The 18,854-nt window shown below is 39.5% G+C and overlaps 1 protein-coding gene across 4 annotated transcripts in view; it reads left to right on the forward strand.

Annotated features, from left to right (window-relative positions):
• The window catches only part of UBAC2 (UBA domain containing 2), a 106,409-nt gene that overhangs the window by 82,358 nt on the left and 5,197 nt on the right, over positions 1-18,854 (forward strand). For all 4 annotated transcript variants that reach the window (XM_054199937.1, XM_054199920.1, XM_054199946.1 and 1 more), the window contains exons 7-8: positions 2,066-2,311; positions 17,194-17,316. In XM_054199937.1, the coding sequence (XP_054055912.1) occupies positions 2,066-2,311; positions 17,194-17,316 (369 nt within the window). The remainder of the gene's footprint in view (positions 1-2,065; positions 2,312-17,193; positions 17,317-18,854) is intronic.

Here is an 18,854-nt window from a genome sequence, read left to right on the forward strand (position 1 = left end):
AGTGTTTCGAGCTGGAGTGCTCTTTCCCTGCCTCTTTGCACCTGTGCAACCAGTAATAAAAAATCCCTGGGACCAAAGCGGGGGCCTGGCTCCGTAGCCTAAAGATATGAGATGGGAGGAAGGAAGATAGTTTGTAGGTTCTGGTGCTGCTTGTGCATTTTGCATGTAAGAAATCATCAGATTAAATATATACATAATATTTGCAATCTGGTTCAGTAATTCTTGCTCCCAAAAAAGTGACCTTCCTGGTAGCCCTACAATCTAGGTTTTCTTGAGCGAGGAGCCTATCTACATAACTCTCTTGGGACTCAGTGTTTAGCTTCTGAGGGACCTTCTTGCTAGGTAGATATCTCAAGTACTACATACCAAAAGTAGATGAATTGCAGGAGTGATATGAATTTTCCTTCACTTATTCTTTGGCGATTATAGTTCTATCTTAGTTTCCAGTTGATGTGCGCAAGTTTTGGTCGTGAGTTTACAGTCATCTGGAACAGTTTCACTAGAGCTGCGGAAAGAATTTCTGAGGTCATGAAAATGCTTCTGTTCCAGTGCCCTGTCATTCCTGGAGTCCAGTCCGGACCTCTCTTTGAATACAGAAAATTTTTTCTTAAAGACAGCTTTCGCTATGATGCCACAGATTATGGCCTTCCTTTCATCCCATCCTATTTACCTCCTTCCTCAGAGCACAAAGGATTGAAGGGATTAAGGGTAGTTTAATACCCTTCTTTCTCATTTTAGAATGGTAACCTGTGTTCGGTGTTACAACCGAAGACCAGTCATAAAATGAAAGTAGAATAAAATGAAAATCGGTGTTTCCCAAAGCAGAATGTATTTTTCCTAAAAATCTCATCATCTCACTGGGTAGTTAACAATAACCTTGTAGATAATCTGAAAAATAGCCCCCTCCCAAAGAATGTTGCATTTTCCTACACTGTCTCGCTTTGTATATGTAGCAATGCATTTGGTACGTTTATACAAACGTCAGTGAGGTAAAATAAGTATCCCCAAATAAATAGCCCAGATGTGGAGTTTCTACACTGCTTCTAGCATAGTTGCATTGTTTGGGTGTGTTTACAGATTTTTTTGCGTTCATATCTCTTCCTGTTCATTTCACTCTGTTGTCATAGCATAATTCTTGTGCCATAACAGACCGTAAATAGTAATGAATACTGAAATGTGGCATAAAGCAGAATGGCAGACTCGGAATTTGTGCAAGAACTTTGACCTTCCTGACGGACCACTTTGGGCTCAAATGCTAGAGCTTCGTAATGGGATTTAAAATGGTGGTTGGGTGATGGCTGTAGATCATTTAGGGGACACATGGATTTCTGTTGCTCCTCCTGAATCTGAAATTAAATCAAGTTCCAAGGCAAGCATGAGCGTGAATGCAGGGAATGGGTTTTTTCCTTATAGGTGGGAGAAGTGCATCACAAAGACTTTTTCAATATCACTGTTTTTAATGAACTAGTTTTTGAACCTTTTTTTTTCTCCTATGAGGTAGATGGGATCCTTTTGGAATAAGTCTGTGCATACTCTTAGACTTAACTTCAGATCAGGTGGTTTGTGTTTGTTTTTACTAGAAAGAGAGAGATCTGGGTGGTGGGGGCAGAAGCCTTAAGGGGGCTGGTTTTTTGAGGAGTGTTTACAGTGCTTCATCATCCTCAAGGGCAGCCTTAATCTTCTTGGCTCAGCATGCAGCATACCCTGACCATTTCCTTTACTAGAAATGAAAATTTTGTTTCAATTTTGACCTGTTTGAGAAAGGGTCGCTTACTTTGGGCTCAGATTCTGAAACAAACAAAAAACCCCAAGCAGCTTTCTGAGTCACAGGCAATGCAGCACACAGATTTAAAAAAAATAATACTCCGTAGTTGTGGGGAAGTTGGAAGTAAAGAAATCCCCTGATCTTTCTCTCATTCTTGACTGAGAACTCTGGGTAAATACAATAAAAAGTGCTTTAAAAAACAGACCAACTGCTAGCTGCAGCTAAATACAAAGTAAATTTTGGGTTGGGTTTTGGGTTTTTTTTAACATGTTTGTTTGTTTGTTTGTTTATTTGTTTTAGGTTTCTGGGATTTGCTACAATAGCAGTATATTAAAAGTTCATCGAATTCTTTGTGTACCCAGCTGGGTAGCAAAGATATTTTCATGGACTCTTGAACCAATCTTCTCATCTGCGGAACCAACAAATGAAGTTCGTGTGGGAATGGGAGCAACAGTTGACATTCAGAGGCAGCAGAGAATGGAGTTACTGGATCGTCAAATCATGATGTCTCAGGTTGCCCAAATGAGGCGGCAAAGGCAGCAGCAGGTATTGATACACGTTCTGTAAGGATTATATTAAGTTATGGGAAAAATATATTTTTGATTTATATATCTTTTATGATTCCTGTTTCTTAAAAATAATGTATTTCTTTATTCTTCCCCATCAGTCTTTCATACACTGTTGTACTGCTAATAGCCATGTAAGTGTTTTATATAGCATTATAACTTAAAACTGCTTCATCAGATGTAAGCAGAATATCAGACAATCCTGTTAGGATATCAATACTTCTGGCATTCTTTCACCAAAAATGAGACTCAAAGGTAAAGTAATTGCGTGTCGATGGTCCTTATTAAGAGCCATTGCAGAAAGTTAGGAAGCCAAAATGCTCCTGACTCTTCTGAGTATTTGTATTGTTAGCATACTTCTCAGAGAGGTTGAAAATTGTCTACCTATCTCCTTTGTTTGCAGATGTGCTTTGAATAAGGCTTGTTTCTTTTAAGAAAGTGCAGAAATTAAATTCTGTAACTTTCTTACAGAGGTCAACCACAGGGACTTTCTGCTTGCTGCATTTAATGCTCTTGTTTTATTTCCTTATTTAATAGAATAGCGGAGCCTGTTTATTTTCTCTGTTTTAGTCAAACCAGCAAATGCAGATGTGCACATACTTTGCGTTGTTGGGCAGTAAACCAAGGCAGATGGTGTCTCAATTCACTTTTTCCAGTATCTTAGATATGCGTGTTACTACTCTATCAAACCTAGTGAACACCACAGGCCTTTCGTTGCTCTATGTGAACATATATTGCTCATAATTTAGTTGCAGCCTACCAGCTTGAGGTCTTTACTGAGTTTCCTCTGCCTGAAACACAGCTCTGTACTGATACACAAGTTGTCGTTGTGTTTGCGGTAGTGTAGTGCAAGTCGGTATAGCTATGTTACCATTAATATATTAACAGAATTAGAGGTGTGATAGCATAAAGCTTTGGCCAACAACTGAGTATAAATCCTTGTTTCCAGTCCTTGATAACACAATTCCGTTTTCCTTGATTCCTTAACATTTCAATCTGATGAAATTCTTCCCCAGGTAGAAGATACTAATCTCCTTTTCTCTATTCCCATTAGAACGTTAATCACTTTTAACGTAAGAACTGAACTAGCAATTACTCAGTTCTTGAATGTTGCCGTTGTAATAGAAACTGAATTGAAAGTGTCTGTTGGGCTACAAGCTGCTGGGAAGAGCGCAGCCAAGTTTCTTCAGATAGGAGGAAGAAACCATTTCCAGTTACGAAGGAGAATCTTTATAATATATCTTTAATTGCAAAAAGTGGTAAATAAGTTCAGAACAGTAAATGATAAAAGAAGAGTTTATAAGGTTTTCTTTTCATCTTCTCCTTTCCTTAGGCTATAAACAATGAAAGTGGAAAAACATCTTTTCATGTTTGACTTCAAATAGAGTTCTTTTAAAAGGTGGAGAGGTTTAAGTAAAATAAATGAACATTGTTTGAACATCACCAAGATGCATCCCTTTACAACTTGCTGAAACACTTTCAAGTTACCTTCATGTTTGGCCTTTAACTTGAGCGTGGCATTGAGTTAACTGCTAGCGCTAATCTGTGAAACCAATGATTGGAAGGCAATGGGATCAATGTATGAACGTTGCAGAGAAGCTCTTCAGAAAAGATGTGTCATGAAAGCTTTTGACCAGCCCTTTTTTAATGACTCACTCAAAGAATTTACTGTCCATCGACTAAATCAAAAAGGGCATCATTCACAAATGTTGAGATATAGCGGTAAAAATGAAAAGCAGACTAATTTCAATCTCAATATTTTAAAAATTGAAAATAGCTTTGCGGGTTGTTGTACTTGGCCAATTGTTTTGCCTTTGGAGGCTTGGAAAGGTGTAATTTGAAGACAGTGCAGTTGAACAGATCATGTTACAGAATTTAGATGATAATTTATGTGTCGGAGTGAAGCTGGTAAAGAATGCACATCAGTTTCTTAGGGAGTTTTTTTTGTGAAACTCAAAATAATAAAAGCTGTGAAGTATATATCAGTCATCAAATAAGGCTTTGAATTATATTCTAGGAGAACGTTGCCCAGATTTCTGGAGTCCCAATATGCTGTCCATAGGTAATGTGCCGTAGATGAGACAAATTAACATCATCTCTTCTGCTTTCTGTTTTGTTTGGTGAGGGAAATTAACTTTCCTTTGTGTGCTGTAGTGCAACAATTTTGTTTAGTTGCCCCTTGAGAACGTGCTCTGCGCATTCCTCCTTTACCCCTTCAGCTCATCATTTGAGAAAAGAGACAATGCAGTTTCCCTGCATATTGGTAGCATTTGGAAGGAGAACACAAGAACATGACAGGTAGAGCTCCATTGCCTGCACAATGTGGCAAACTGTTCTGGCCGTAAGGAGGCCCCTTTCTTAAGTAGATGCTTTTTGTAGTAAGCTTATTCTCCAGGTCTTTGCAAGAAATTCTGAAGAATGTGAGCCTGACAAGTTAGGCAAGCCAACACAAAAGGAGTAAAAGTTTAAAAAAAAAATAGTTAAAAAACCAAGGAAAGTAACTGGAGAAAAAACGTTTCTCGTAAGTTGTTTTGACTGTAGTAAAACAGTACTTGGATACTGTAGTATCCAAGATACTGGAATGTAAGTAATTTTATCTCTTTTATCCAAAGCAGAATTAACTTTGGATGCTTTCTACCAAAAAAAAAAACAACCCCCAAAAAAAACGCCAAAAACCAACCACCCCAGAATTTCTTTGCCGGCAACTCTTTGAGCTTTACATTTCCCAGTCTTTCTCTAGCTGAAATGTTCTGGTCTGGAGGAGCCCAAAGCACAGGGCTGTGCGTGTGAGTGCTGGGTTATCAGACACCCATAACTTCGAGGAGTAGGTTGAGTATGTGGTAGAATTTGAAAATAAACCACCAACTTCATTACTTGATGTACCTCATTTCTGCCCTGTGTCTGAATATGTTGTTAGAAACTGAAAAAACTGTCTTACATTGCTAGTTTCTCAGGAGTGTGTGGTTGCATGGTGACTGATTTTTGTCTTGGTTTTTAGTTGCTGTGGATACAGCCTTTAAACAGATGGTAGCGTGCATATCGAAAACTTTCTGTTCTTTTTTTTCTTCCGTAGATAATCCTGAGAAATTATGGATGCACGGAGCTGCATCACCTCCGTGCCGCTTTTGAGACAGTAGAATAAAATGTGTGCCATATGTATTCATTCCCTCAAAAAATACCAGCTTGCTGTTTTGTTACTGCTTTTAAAACATTAGTTTCTTCGTTCTTTTCTTTCACGCTCTTTTGTCTGTCCTCTTTTCTAATTTAAATAATTTATCCTACTTTTCTTTTTTTCCCATTAATCTGATGTCTTTTTTCCCTTCATACCTTTTTCACATTTTCATTCCCCACTATGCCGTTTTCCTCCCACATTTTCATCATCTCTTCCCCTTCATCTCCATTGTTTCCCATACTTTGTGTTTGCTCCTGTAAAAAATCCTTCTTCACTTTGGGGGAAGTTCTCTCCCATCCTGTCTCACCACCAGTAATCATTTGCTGATGCATCGTAAAGCTCATAGGATTTTAGGGATAGATGCCTCTTGCCTTTCTCTGATTTGGACAAGGTGTAGTTGAGGTCTTTGGGTACTATTTTATCCTTTAAATTTTGTAATATCAATTAACACTTTTGGTCTTCCTCTCCTGACTTTTCTATTTCTTGATCGCTTTCATTTCCTAGCATTTTTCTAACGTTTATCTTTCTGTAACCCAAATTAAAGCCCTGGTAGGAAAAGGGAAGCAATTGCTGCATCTGCACACCAGTGTGGTAGCAGGGAGTCGACTTTCACTTCTTATTAAGAAACTTGGAGGGAGGCTGGCAGATAACCAAATTGCAAATAGATAAGGGAGCAGTCTTTGCCTAAGTATTATTGACAACACTGTTGTCACTGAAGACAGATACGTGGAAGGTGGTGGAAAGTTGCAGAAAAGGTGGTCAGCGCCTTATGTTGGCAACTAAACACCACTTCTCCTTTGAGCGCTCATCCCTGTGCCTACTCTGGGGGGGCAGTGTATGAGCCTCAGTCCCTTCATCTTTAAAAAATGCTTTGTGTATCCACAGAGCACTTACTCCTTTATTCATGCTGAGTATGTTAAAGACACTGTGTTGCCTGCTTATTGGTTTCTCTTAAGTTTCTTTGTTCAGAAAAGAGCTTCACCAGGTTGCACCAGACTGTGTGATAAGCCTACAGCCGACTATGAAAATCTTCACTTCATTACCCTTTTTCTGCACCATCTTCCACTTTGAGATTATTTTTGCCTTTTCCCTCCTGTCTTTTTGTTCTTCTATTCCAGCTGCCATTACTTTTCAGGGAGGCCAGACTCTCTTTTGATTCATATCACACGGCATCTCTATATGAGATTCTGCTGCTTGCAAAGAGCAGACTACTTCTATAACAATGTGACTTCCTCTAATTGTTCATTCATTAGATGTCTTTCTCCTGGGACACTGGAGAGATGCTCTGTGGGTAGGCACACTGAGTATCTTTATTGTTATGGGGAGTCTCATATCCTGAGAAATGTGCGAGTTTCACATTTTTTCACGTAAGGACTGTGACGCTAGATTGCTGATTTACCTTCTGGCTGTACCTAAGTGATTAACTCCTGACCCTGGGAAGAAGTAAATTAGCGGAGCAAAGACTTTCCTGGCACAAGAATTCCTCGTCAGGAATGTTATCCTCATTCACAATAGTAGAAAAAAGTATCCCTTGGTGAAGATACTCCCAGACAGTCCATTTCTGCCTTCTTAAAGAAGTTTAAGAACCAGATCTCAGCATATTCTTTAGCTCTCCCACTGGCACTGAGAGATGCCGCCTTGGTGAAGTCGTCTTGAATAATTTCAGAAGTTTGAGCACCAAGAACAAGTCCTTCAAACAGACATTGTGAACCCTGAAGAACTTCTGCAACTTTTATATGTTGCTGTGTCCATATTAAACTCTTGCTGTCACAGACAGGGCTTTGGATAGAAGCAGCTTGTTCATATTGTTCCACGTATGTACATGTTATTGTAAGGAAGGAATCTACCAGACTGCTTTACCTGAATAAACGGCTGAGATTTTCAACCAAGTGTTACACAAAGCCTTTTTCTCAAATTAGGTTTCCATTCCAACTAGTCTGTGTTACCTAAGGCTACTTTGGGATTTTGTGACATAGCTGAATAGAAACAGCCTTTAGCAACCTTGCCATAAACTTCAAAGCAAACTATACGTAAGGTACCGATAGGATAGAAAAGTTCTTTGAGCTCAGACTCCTGAGATGTGTGTATACAGGAGTTGACATAGTATTTTTAAAGAATTCTGTTAACTAATAAGTGGTTTATGGGTTTACTTCAGCCCATGAATGAAGCACGTATGCTGCAGCAGTAATCATTGTGGCTAAATTTAGATTCAGTATTCCTTCATTCTTTCCTTCCTCTGCATGTCGATGTACATGTGTGGACACACCCCAAGCCTTTTTTTGAAATCACAGACAGCTTCCATTTTTGTAGAGAAAACAGTATCTTCTCCTTCAGACCTCAGTGAGTCTTTAACTCATCCCTTGCTTTTTAACACTCTTATGGCATTTTCAAATCTTGATTATTCTCTGTAACTGTTTGATAATGTTTTCTTTGTTGAGAATAAGCCTGTTTTTACTTCAAAAGAGAAGCTTTACTTTTAGAGGTTGTTGAGTATAAAAACCGCATACCCCGCTGATGTTGGCATGTGTGTATTCTGTTTTTTGTATTGTTTCGTTTCAATAACATATTTGCAGCAGTTGATAACCCACTCCTATTTAGATACTTTTGTTTTCTCTTTCTGAATATTTTTTTTCATGGATACCAGGTATGAAATTAAAATTGTTGATTTTCCAGGGTGCTGATCCAGGTAACGAACAGCTTTGGACTATTTCCTCCACGGACCGCTTTATTTTTCTGTCTTTTTCATGGAAATTGCCAACTCCACAAGCTGATAGACACTACTATTACTGAATGTGTCTCATTAACAGCCAGTTGTAACAGTCATAAGGCTAACTGTCCGTGACTCCTAGTCCTTGGTAGCACCCTGCTCACACATTGAACTATCATCTTTTTCTTGGACTGGAATTACGAAATTTGCTTTCTGTCTGACTGGGCTTTTGAGCTATAGCCTTTGAATTTGGTTTAATATTTCTAATCAGTTTCCCTAGAGAAGCAGTGGTTGGACAACTTCCTAAAGCAAAGTACTATTTTATTTCAAAGCAAATAATTTTTGCAGAAATAGAGTATGTTTATTCTCCTGTGTTCAATATTCTCTTCCTCTGACAATTTAACTTGAAGTAGTTCCCCCATAAGAAAGCTCCTGGAGTACAAATGTCCCTAAACATTTCCAGAGTATTTAGTTCTCTGTTACCTGATCAGTTCCTTTTTACAGAAGGCAAGTTTCTTTTTAGCTGTACCTGTCCCTTCATTTCTAGCTTTGAACATGGGGTAAATAAGGCATCCAGTTTGGGGGTTGGTTGGTTATTGGATTCCAGGGCTGCTTCTATTGTCCTTCCAGTCTGCACTGTGAGAGACTTGACGGGAGGCCATTTCTTCTTCCTAGTGTCATCTTCCATAGCATGTAGTAACTAAGAAGCATGTAGTTCAGATAGTAAGTGGTCCACCCTAGTATGATTCAGGTTTTCTGATTAGAACCTGGATATTAGCACATAACAATTGCGGATCAGTTTCACTGGTTGTTCCTTAATGCACTATCTTAAGAGGCACAATAGATACGAAAGTTTCGCCAAACAGCGTTGCAAGTATGGCACCTTGTCTGTTGACTTTGGGATGTCAACAAATGGAAGCCGCTCCTATTTGCAGCCTAAGACAGAACTTGAATCTTTACATCTCAAAATGGGATGCTAATCTGTTTTTTTTCCCTACATCATCACAGCCCTTTATATACTCAAGTATGTGTTTATGCTAGTATGTTGGAGAATTTGGGTTTGAGTTTTCTTTGTGCCCAGAGTTTGTTATCTCAGCTTGTCAAATCAAAACAATCTTGGAACTCCAGTTTCTCATTTTTGTTTCAGCCTCTACTTGTTCCTCTTTGAAAAGGTTTGTGCACAGGAGGTGAATGAAGAATTATCTGTCTAATCATTATGCTTTAATAACAGTCCACTGTCGCCAGTCAACATCCAGGGAGCCATGTTCTAAGGGTTAGAACTGTCTCTGTTTTGTGTAAAACGTCTAAAATGGAGCTAACATCATTTCATCAAGCCCAGACTCAGTGTTCGTGCTGGTAGACCTGCCTTCAGCATTTGGCACACTGGACCCCCCCACGCAATTAATCGCACTCAGGAAGTATTGAATGCCCAATGTAAAACAGCTCCAAATCATGTTATTCCTTTAAAATTCAGGTGGTGATTACAATTGACAGCTTCACCTCTCAGAAGGCACTCACTTATAAAGACTCATTTTTAATAACTTTTCAATATGAACTTTTCAATATATACCTGAGATCCTGTGGGGAAAAACTGACAAGGCCCACTGCCAATAGTATGTCACTGATGCGTGTTTTCAACTGATGTAGCAATGACCATATCTGTGATGTCACACATCACAGCAAGAGCCCAGTTTGGATGAAGAGCAAAAGTGAAGCCAGAAAGTTTGGAAAAGGAAGTGCTTTGAAAAGGTGGTTGAAGACCTGCCTCTGTTGTCTAGGGAAGACCCAAATCTCCATTTGTTAGTGCAAACAAAGCCTGAGAATCCTGATCCACGCTTCCTTAATGTTAGACAAATGAATAACATGAGTTCTAAAAAATGCTATCTTTCAACTTCTGCTTGAGACGAAATATCTTCTTGGCATAGTGATCCGTCACTTTCTGGCTGAATTACTGCATCAGGGCAGTACTGAAAAGTGCACCTCCTTGAATGCAGTAGCAGAAGCGGCCGTTCCCACCTCACCTCCAAGGAGCAGACAGCCTGCCCGTTGGCATTTCTGGCTTCTGCTACTACGAAAGCATCATCCCTGTGCTGAAATCCCTTCCATTGTCTCTCAGGCAGCTTCAGAGACCAGATTAAGGTATTCGTCCTAGATTTCAAAGGAAATAGCTGATCAAGCTTCAGAAAAGACCACATGTGGATTTCTGAACTTCTGTGAACACATGAGCTCCTCTGGGACAATGCAGGCATCAAAGTTCAGGATGCAGCAACTAAGAGCTGGAGACAGAGCCTCTTGGCTAAGGAGGCTTGTCTGTAGGGTAAATTTACACAGGAAATTGAAATATCATTAGAAATTGCTAGAGTGCTTTCCTTGGTGAAAAATTCATTCCATCATTAAGAAAAATGCTCACAACACTAATACTGTTAGATTTCTACCCCCTTTCAAAAGACGTTATTAAAGTAAAAAATAATAATAATAAAAAAAACCCAACCAAACAAAAAAACCCAACCAAAAAAACAGAAGAGTTTTGTCCTTGCAGATAAGAGGCAGGCTAGGCATTTGAATAAGTCTATGGCAAATTTCGATCTTTCTTTCGATCTGGCCATCGATCTTTCTTATGTATTGTTGAGGGCAGCAGGTGTCATTGTGTCATTCATGGCTATGCTTTTTCTTTGCTTATACCATCAGTATGTGTACTTTGGAATCAGTAATTTGTAGAAAAAAAACTGTCTGAAAAGCAAATAAGTGTTTCTTGCTTTCAGTATGTTTTTTAAAATGAAGATTTATTTGAAAGAAGTAAGACAGTATTTATGTCTGTACCAAGTAATGGCTCCTGTGCAGAGTAGCAAACTTTAAAAATGTTACTTTAAAAGATGAAATGCAAAGCAATTTCCTTTTTCTTTTCTTTCTCTGCGGTTGTTATGTTAAGAAAAGGTGAACAGGACAGATATCAGGAGGTGCTTCCTGTTTGTGCAAACAGATGGCGAGTTGGCATTAACCATATACATGAGATAAGATTATCAAAATATCTTAACCACATACATCACTTTCAAGAGGACTTTTATAAAGCATTTTATATCATTTCTTTTTAAATTATTCTAATTCAAATAGGTGCAGATGTGACAGCTACTTAACTGGATATTTGTTAATTGTCCATAATACAGCATTTTAATTGTCAGGCTTTGGATAAGAAGTGCTTTTACAAAATACGCCAAGGAGCAGGTACGTATATGGGAAACAGGTAGAGTTGCCTTTTCAAAAAGAGAGGAAGGAGACTGCTTGAAAAGAAATTGCATAACTAGGGTTTTAGTGAGCTGTACAATCAGAGACATTTGCTAGCTCTAGACTGGTATGTGTATCTCTTCCTTATTCTGTAGGAAAGGAGGATATTCCTTTCCTTGCAAACGGTATTGTCCCAGACACCATAAAAGAAGAACAACAACCCAAAACAAAAAAAGACATCAAGGATGTGACCTCATAAGGCACAACTTCAGTACGTAAAGCTCTGGCAGCTATCCAAGAATAAGTTGTCAGTATGGCATTTCCTTACAACCTTTTCTGCAATGAAGAGTTGCCATTTTCCCATTCCTTTAATTCAGTCAGTTCTTAAATCTCATTCTTTGGTCATCTAACCTTGTGACTGGTTTGTTGTCTTCCTGTAACAGAAGTTCCGACATCCCCGATGTTCTCCTAATCCGCTTCTAGTAGTGATTTATCAGAGATCAATAAAAAGGTCTCCTTGGTATTTTTGTCTTCTACCAGGCAGTAACAAAGAATTCACAATTTAGCAATTCACCCAGCCTTTGCACTGCTAAAACCAAAGGAAACTGAATTTTTCTTTTGTTAAAAAATTGCAAACTTAGGAGCAAGGGAAGGGGAAAGGCTTATAAGACTTTCTTAGGTGTGTCCATCACCCTTTTAGTCAACTAACTAATGAAACAGTCTTTTTGTCAAGTGTTTTTCCCAATGACGTGGAAAACTGTTGCGGACAGAAATAAGGGCCCCGTCACCAGTTTGTACAAAGTATTTTTATGAATGATAGTCTGTAGACTGAATTTTTCAGTGTTTCTCTCTCGTAGCGCAGCAGTCAGGATTTCTGAAACAGAGTTTCTCATTAATGCCATGAAAACGGGTATGACAACTGGCAATGGGGACTAGCAGTTCTTCATAGTATCCCACTGCAGGGACTGGGACCAGTGCATGCAAACTGATGGGAACCTTCTGCCTCTCGACCGCAGTGAGCTTGGTGCCGTTTTCACACCATAAGCAGAGAATGCCTCCTCGAGCCTCTCAACCTGCAACACAAACAAAGCAACGGAGAAATTAAATGTATTTAAAAAAAATAAATCCTTTTGCTGTAGTAAATCTTGCAGCATTTGCACAACTGGTCATGGAAAATTTGGACTAAGAAAACAGAGGTGAACAAGAAATCTTACCTTCGTGTAGATAATGTGACAAATGGCTACTGTCCCGAGCACTGAATGGGGCAAGGAGTTGGTTTATGTCATGTCCCCGCGTGCACCAACAGGCTCTCTGTGCTGAGGGCCAGCTCTGGTACAGTACAGCGCTTCAGCCTTGGAGCAGACTTGTGTGAGAGAGCGGTGGTTAGAAACACCTGAGAAGCCTTGTTGGGACCTCACTCACTTTGACTGGGAGCTGCTTTTAAGTGGTCCCTGCTGAACTTCCTTGTGGATACGGATGTGTCAAGCCATGTTATCTCCCTCCCTAGTCCTGACCCACTGACTTGACTTCTAGTCTGGATCTTACACCTGCCTCATGACCGGATTTGCCTGGGAATCTGGACTTTTGACTGGCCATGGTTACTGTCACTGGACCTGCTCTTCTCACTTGGATCCTGTGGAAACACACCGCATTTCAACAAGGCCACTGACCTGCTTGCCTTGTTGTCACCCTTGGCTCTCAGCTTGCCTTTCCTCTTGGAGCAGCACTTGCATTTGCTGCTCCCCGACACCTAAGAATGAGGACCAAGAAAAATGTCACCTGAGAGAATCTCGGTGCAAGACCGCCTGAGTCTGTCAGTTACCAAAACTGTCTCTGGACATAAGAGGCTTAATCCATCCTCCTTACCTAGTTCTGAGCCATGTTAAGTCTCAGCCCCAAAACCACTTAGTATTAAACTTAATGCTTTTTATAACAAACCAACAAACCAGAATCGCAGAATAACTGCCTGGATTTTTCCTTTAATGGATTAGACTGGTAGAGACGTGTCACTGAAAGTGCTTTGTGGGAAAGGAGCTTGCATACTGGACCCTTGGTGATCCTCACTGCTTAATTATTGGCTCCTTTTCTGCCTCTCTTTTGGAGCACTCCGGAGAGCTCTGTTACCTGAGACAAGGCTCCTGTGGAGGCTAAGGAGATGGATATGAGCTCATCTGTGCTGTTGGGTGCTGGTGCCAGGGTTCAAGTATATTGTAAAATGCAGAAATATTGTTTACTGATTCCTCAGTAGGGACTCTCAGATGGTTTAGAAGTGTCACTTAAATAAATTCATCACATTGGATATCTTCATGTGAAATCTTGCTGAATTCTCGCAGCGTGTGTTAGCACAGTCAAAAGCCACTGTAATACAGAAATCATCGTAAAATTATGAAGGGGAGGTCTGCAAAATTTCTGTGAGGCAAGGCAAAGTATTGGTCTGGAAATCTTCTTCTGCACATTTTTTAACTGGAATTTTTTATGTTTACTTAAGGCATTTTTTGCTGCTTGCTTGGGGTCAAATTAAAATTCACAAGTCGAAATTATTTATGCTGTGATAGTTAAGGTTGTCTGAAGGTCTTTAAGCAGTCACCATCCACACTGGAAATCCGTGGCCTTGATCTCCATCTTCTGTGTATCTGAGACATCAGCTGCACTTCCTAATTTTTCCTTGCCTTTACCCTATGGGATTGGCTCCAGTCCCATAGTTCCTGCTGCGGTTGCCTGAATCTCTACGTTTTGAAACCTGACTTTGTGCACGTCCATCATGTAATTAGAGGCAAGCCTGTGAGGGGAAACAATTTTCTTGCAGTCAAGGTAAAGAAGCCTGATGTGCCTGGTTTTGGTGCAGTTTGTAAAGTAATACACAGATGAGAAGCGTTCACGTACCGTTAAGGGTTTCAGCCTTTAATTCTTACTGTTGCATGCTGGGTATTCTTACCCCATTCATATAGTTAAGAAGTGATGGGTTATGTTTGACACAGTTTTCAAAGGTAATTGAAATATTCTGACGGCAACTGAAAAAGATCTTTTCACAACTATTTTAATCTAATTTGTCTAGTCTGTTATTTCTGGGAAAGGCTTAGTAGTCTCCACATGGAACTCCTCTGAATGCATCAGTCTGTAGTTTATCAAGATACCTGCTGTAAACCTTCAAAACTAAATAATTATCTTAGGAATCTGCTTTTTTTTTTTTCTGAAAGTAATGAATTCTGTATGCATTAGTTTAAAATGCGTTGTAAGTTTAGGGTAAGGAGGTAGACAAGTCTCTTTGTTGTGTTATGTGACAGCGCACAGGACAGAGAAGGTGCAACATCAGGGTGGAATAGGCAGCTCTGTAATGAATCTGAGGGCACAGCTGGAAAAGTACATTTATTTCAGTCTTGAGATATGCTGGAATACTGCTAAATTAATTCATTTATTGTAGAATTTATATTTCATACACATTATTCTGTATGACTTCTGACAAAGAAATGCGTCATAGTCTTGTAAGCATTTTTCAATTCACCAATTTAACATGAATGACCCTGGTAAGCATTATTTTCTCCCCTCAAGTCTTTTCAAAAGAATAAAAACAGGCAAAGCAGCATTAGTGCAGCATTCTTGCTGAACTATAGAACTTAGCAGACTTTTGGAAATGCAAAGTTAATGAGTTAAAACTCAATGTAATTCTGAGTTGGGGGAAATTATAGATGGGGAAGTACATGATGTGATTTTCCAAAACCATAGAGTAGTGCAGTGGTGTCAGTAGAAGGTCTGAGATCCCTCTCTAGGTTTAAACTACAAACCAGTTCTCTTTTTTACTACGCTACGCTGTTTGGCTGACACAAGGCTTATGCAGAATCCTTTGGTTAAAACCTCATGACTTTTACGCAGATGTTTTATATGGTGTGCAAAACAGAAAAGTAGATACGTAATCATTTTTTAAATTCAGAATCACTAAGGGTGGAAACTATGTCTTGAAATCCCGTGAGGACTCCTAGCTATTGCACACCTTCACAGGGAAAGACATGCTCTAGTGTATAAGGGACCAGAACGCTTTGCAAGCTAGCATTTCAAATGTCACGACTCCCAAAATGCTTTTTTTTAAAGTGTGTTATTGCACTGCCCCCTGCGGTGTCTGGGCTGGCTGGGTGTCCTCTGAAGAGAAAGGAAGAAAACAAAAGGAAAGGGCAGGAAAACTAAATAAATGAAATGATTGTTTTTTTGGTCTAGGAGCAGGTTTAGTTGCTGCTGATCTGATTGAGCAGACAACATTTAATACTCTAGGGGTACATAAAGGCAGGAAGAGCCCTCGGTGAGAGAGAAAAGAAAAAACTCCCTTAAGAGGAAGGTCTTCTGAGAAACGACAGTATAGAACTAAAATAGAGCAACTAGAGGAAGGAAGTCCATGTCCTATATATACAGAAAGGGAGGGGGGATCTTCTCCATAGTAACAGAGGGAGCAGGGGAAGAGGGAAAGGACACCACCAACTGCAAAAGGTGTTTTAACAAATTATACAGAAAAGAGACATTTGGGGTTTGCTTTTCTTCCCCACTTGCAGGGCCTATGGTTTTGTGTGATACAAAATCCCTTAAAAATGTTTGAGTAAGCTAATAAAATGAAGATCAGTTATTTCTGGACAATTACAAAGTTTGCACTTTATTATTTGTACTTCGTATTCTAAACGTCTTATCATTACAAGACTTGAAGCTCAGCTGTTGAAAGAAAGTTTCAGTTCTGTGATTTACACCATATGTTACTGTTGTGTATCTGTATTGTTACTATGTACTTACGAAATGTTTTGATACTGGAATACAGCCAGATTTTGCAGTGGCATTTACTGCACGGAAGTTAGGTGAGGTGGTCGGTGCGTCTGTAACGGTTGCACTGGTGTCACAGAAGTAATCACTTACATGGAAATCACAGTCTTAAAATGGTTCGGGTTGGAAGGGACCTCAAAGATCCTCTAGTTCCAGCCCCCTGCCCTGGGCAGGGACACCTCCCACTAGACCAGGCTGCTCAAAGCCCCATCCAGCCTGGCCTTGAACACCTCCAGGGACGGGGCATCCACAGCCTCCCTGGGCAACCTGTTCCAGTGCCTCACCACCCTCACAGGAAAGAATTTCTTCCTAATATCTAAACTAAATCTCCCCTCTTTCAGTTTTATGTCCCAGTCCAGAAAAATTCTTAGAGACGCATTTCACATTAATGCTATGAATGTCTCTCCCTCAAGTGCTTCATTAGGATCAAGACATTAATTAGCTCACACTAATTTAATAGAAAATTAAGGCTTCTGATCTCAAAGCTGTTCCAAGTTTCCTGATGCGGTTTTGCTGATGCACTGGGAATCCCTCTTTGGTTTTCCCCCCCACTTATTTCTCGCGGTCTCTTTCCCCGGTTAACTCCAGCGCAGTCTTGCAAAGCGCTCGCAGGACCCGCTGTTGCGTCTCTTGCCAGGCAAATCCCTATTGACAGCGAGAGCTGGGCCTTCAGCCTCGGAAATCTAGCACTCCAGTAAACCAAATCTTTCACAATGGATGTGAAACATCCTTTCCTCTTTCTATTAGCACTCTTCCTTAATTTGCAGTGATTACTTCTAATAACCAATAAAGCAATAACCAGTGCCAATTTTGACTTCGTAAGAGACTGCAGCAGTTTTTGTTGTTTAAAATAATGTATTTTACTCAAACGTTTGCCTTTCATATTCTGTGGAGTGGGTGATCTTTTTGTTTAAAAATATCTGTAGTTCTTTTTGCAAAGACTGACAGCACTGTCTGGTTTCAGGGTGGGATGATTAACTGGAATAGACTGTTTCCTCCTTTACGTCATAGACATAATGCGAATTATCAAGATCATCGCCCGTCTGAACAAGACACACCTCCACCTACCGAGGTTTCTGAAGAGCAGGTAAACATTCTTCTATTTTAAAATGGCATTAAAAAACTGGTTAAAAATTACCTCTACTATTTCTTTTATCATCTGTTGACACGGTTTCTTAAACGTTCTCTGTAGTAGCATAAATTAGAATATCAGATAACAGTCACAATCCAGAGACAGCGAATTGTCATTGCCATCCAAACCAGAATTACAAATCAACTTGGGAATTTCTGCTTTTATGTGTAACTGTCTTTTGTATTTAAAGATGAGAAAGTTTCACTAGTGGCGGCTATTCAAATCTGATAAACGTTTCAAAGAAGGAAGAATGACAAATAGATTTCATTGTAGACATGTAAGTTTTCCTTCACTGAGGTCTCCAGCTTAAGTTTGCAATTCAGTCATGCAATTTTTTTGGAAACAAGAGTGTTACACCAGCTGTGGACTGCAACACGCTACTTGGTGTAAAACTTGGATGTTTCCCTCAATAACGGGATTGACTGATTTCATGTACTGATGCCACAGAGTTTATGTCTTTTCTACCAACTATACATGTAGACTTACTGTATAGATTTAATCTTTTAGACTTTTGTTGGTAGTTTTATTCTCAAAAGAGAGGAAATTTACTACTACTGTGAAATTTAAGAATTTGGTATTAGTTTTATTTCTGTATTGAACAAGAGTAGGTTTCAAGGGTGAGTTTTTCTTTCTATTTTTCTGGGAGATAAATCAACCCTTGCTAGCACAACGCCGTCATTCTAGTTAGTTTAAAATGAGATTGTCCCAAACAGAAATCTTTTTGCTATGATCTGATTTCTAGTTTTAATTCAATGTTAGATTATGTTTAAAATGTTAAAACTAGAAGTCAGATCATGGCTTTTTGCCTTTTCGGCACTGGCGACTTTGACTGCAGACCTGTTGGGCTACATACCAAAAGGCAAAAAGAACGCCAAAGAACGCCAAAAAACACCTTCTGAGATGAAACCCAGAAACTTAGTTTTGGTTGGCCTGAAAACCAACTCAGTGACAGGTATGGGGTGGACTGCTGGGTTGGTTTGTTTATTTGTTGTATTGACAGATTCTGCTTATGGGAACTTTTATTGTTGGGCTGGAACTAATGAAATAGTTATTAGTCAAATTTATGTTGTATTCTTGCCCAACGCCTTTAGGCCCAGATTTATGAAAGCAATACATGCTGATATTTTCTCATGCGTTGAAGTTGTAGAGCTCACCCGATTGCTGTCTAGTTACCCTGCAAAGAAAAAAGTAGTCTAAGCACCTTTGATTTCTCAGGACTATGCTAATAACTGCACAAGTTTTCTTAGAATGGCAGAAATGCAAGGTTTTCTTCTGTTGTTCAGATTAAAATTTGCAAGCGTTTGCAATGCATTTGGTACAAAAATCTCTGCATTTGTTGTGGGTTTTTGAGCACCCTAAATTACCGTTACCAGTATACATCTCTGTTTCCTGGAGCTGGAATCAGTTCCTGTGGTTAAAATATACTCAGATGAAAAGAGTTTTTTGTTGTTACAATCTGTTCCCCGTGGTGCTCGCTGGGAGCATTACACTTC

Source organism: Rissa tridactyla, chromosome 1 (assembly GCF_028500815.1).
Source record: "Rissa tridactyla isolate bRisTri1 chromosome 1, bRisTri1.patW.cur.20221130, whole genome shotgun sequence".
NCBI classification, from domain to species: domain Eukaryota; kingdom Metazoa; phylum Chordata; class Aves; order Charadriiformes; family Laridae; genus Rissa; species Rissa tridactyla.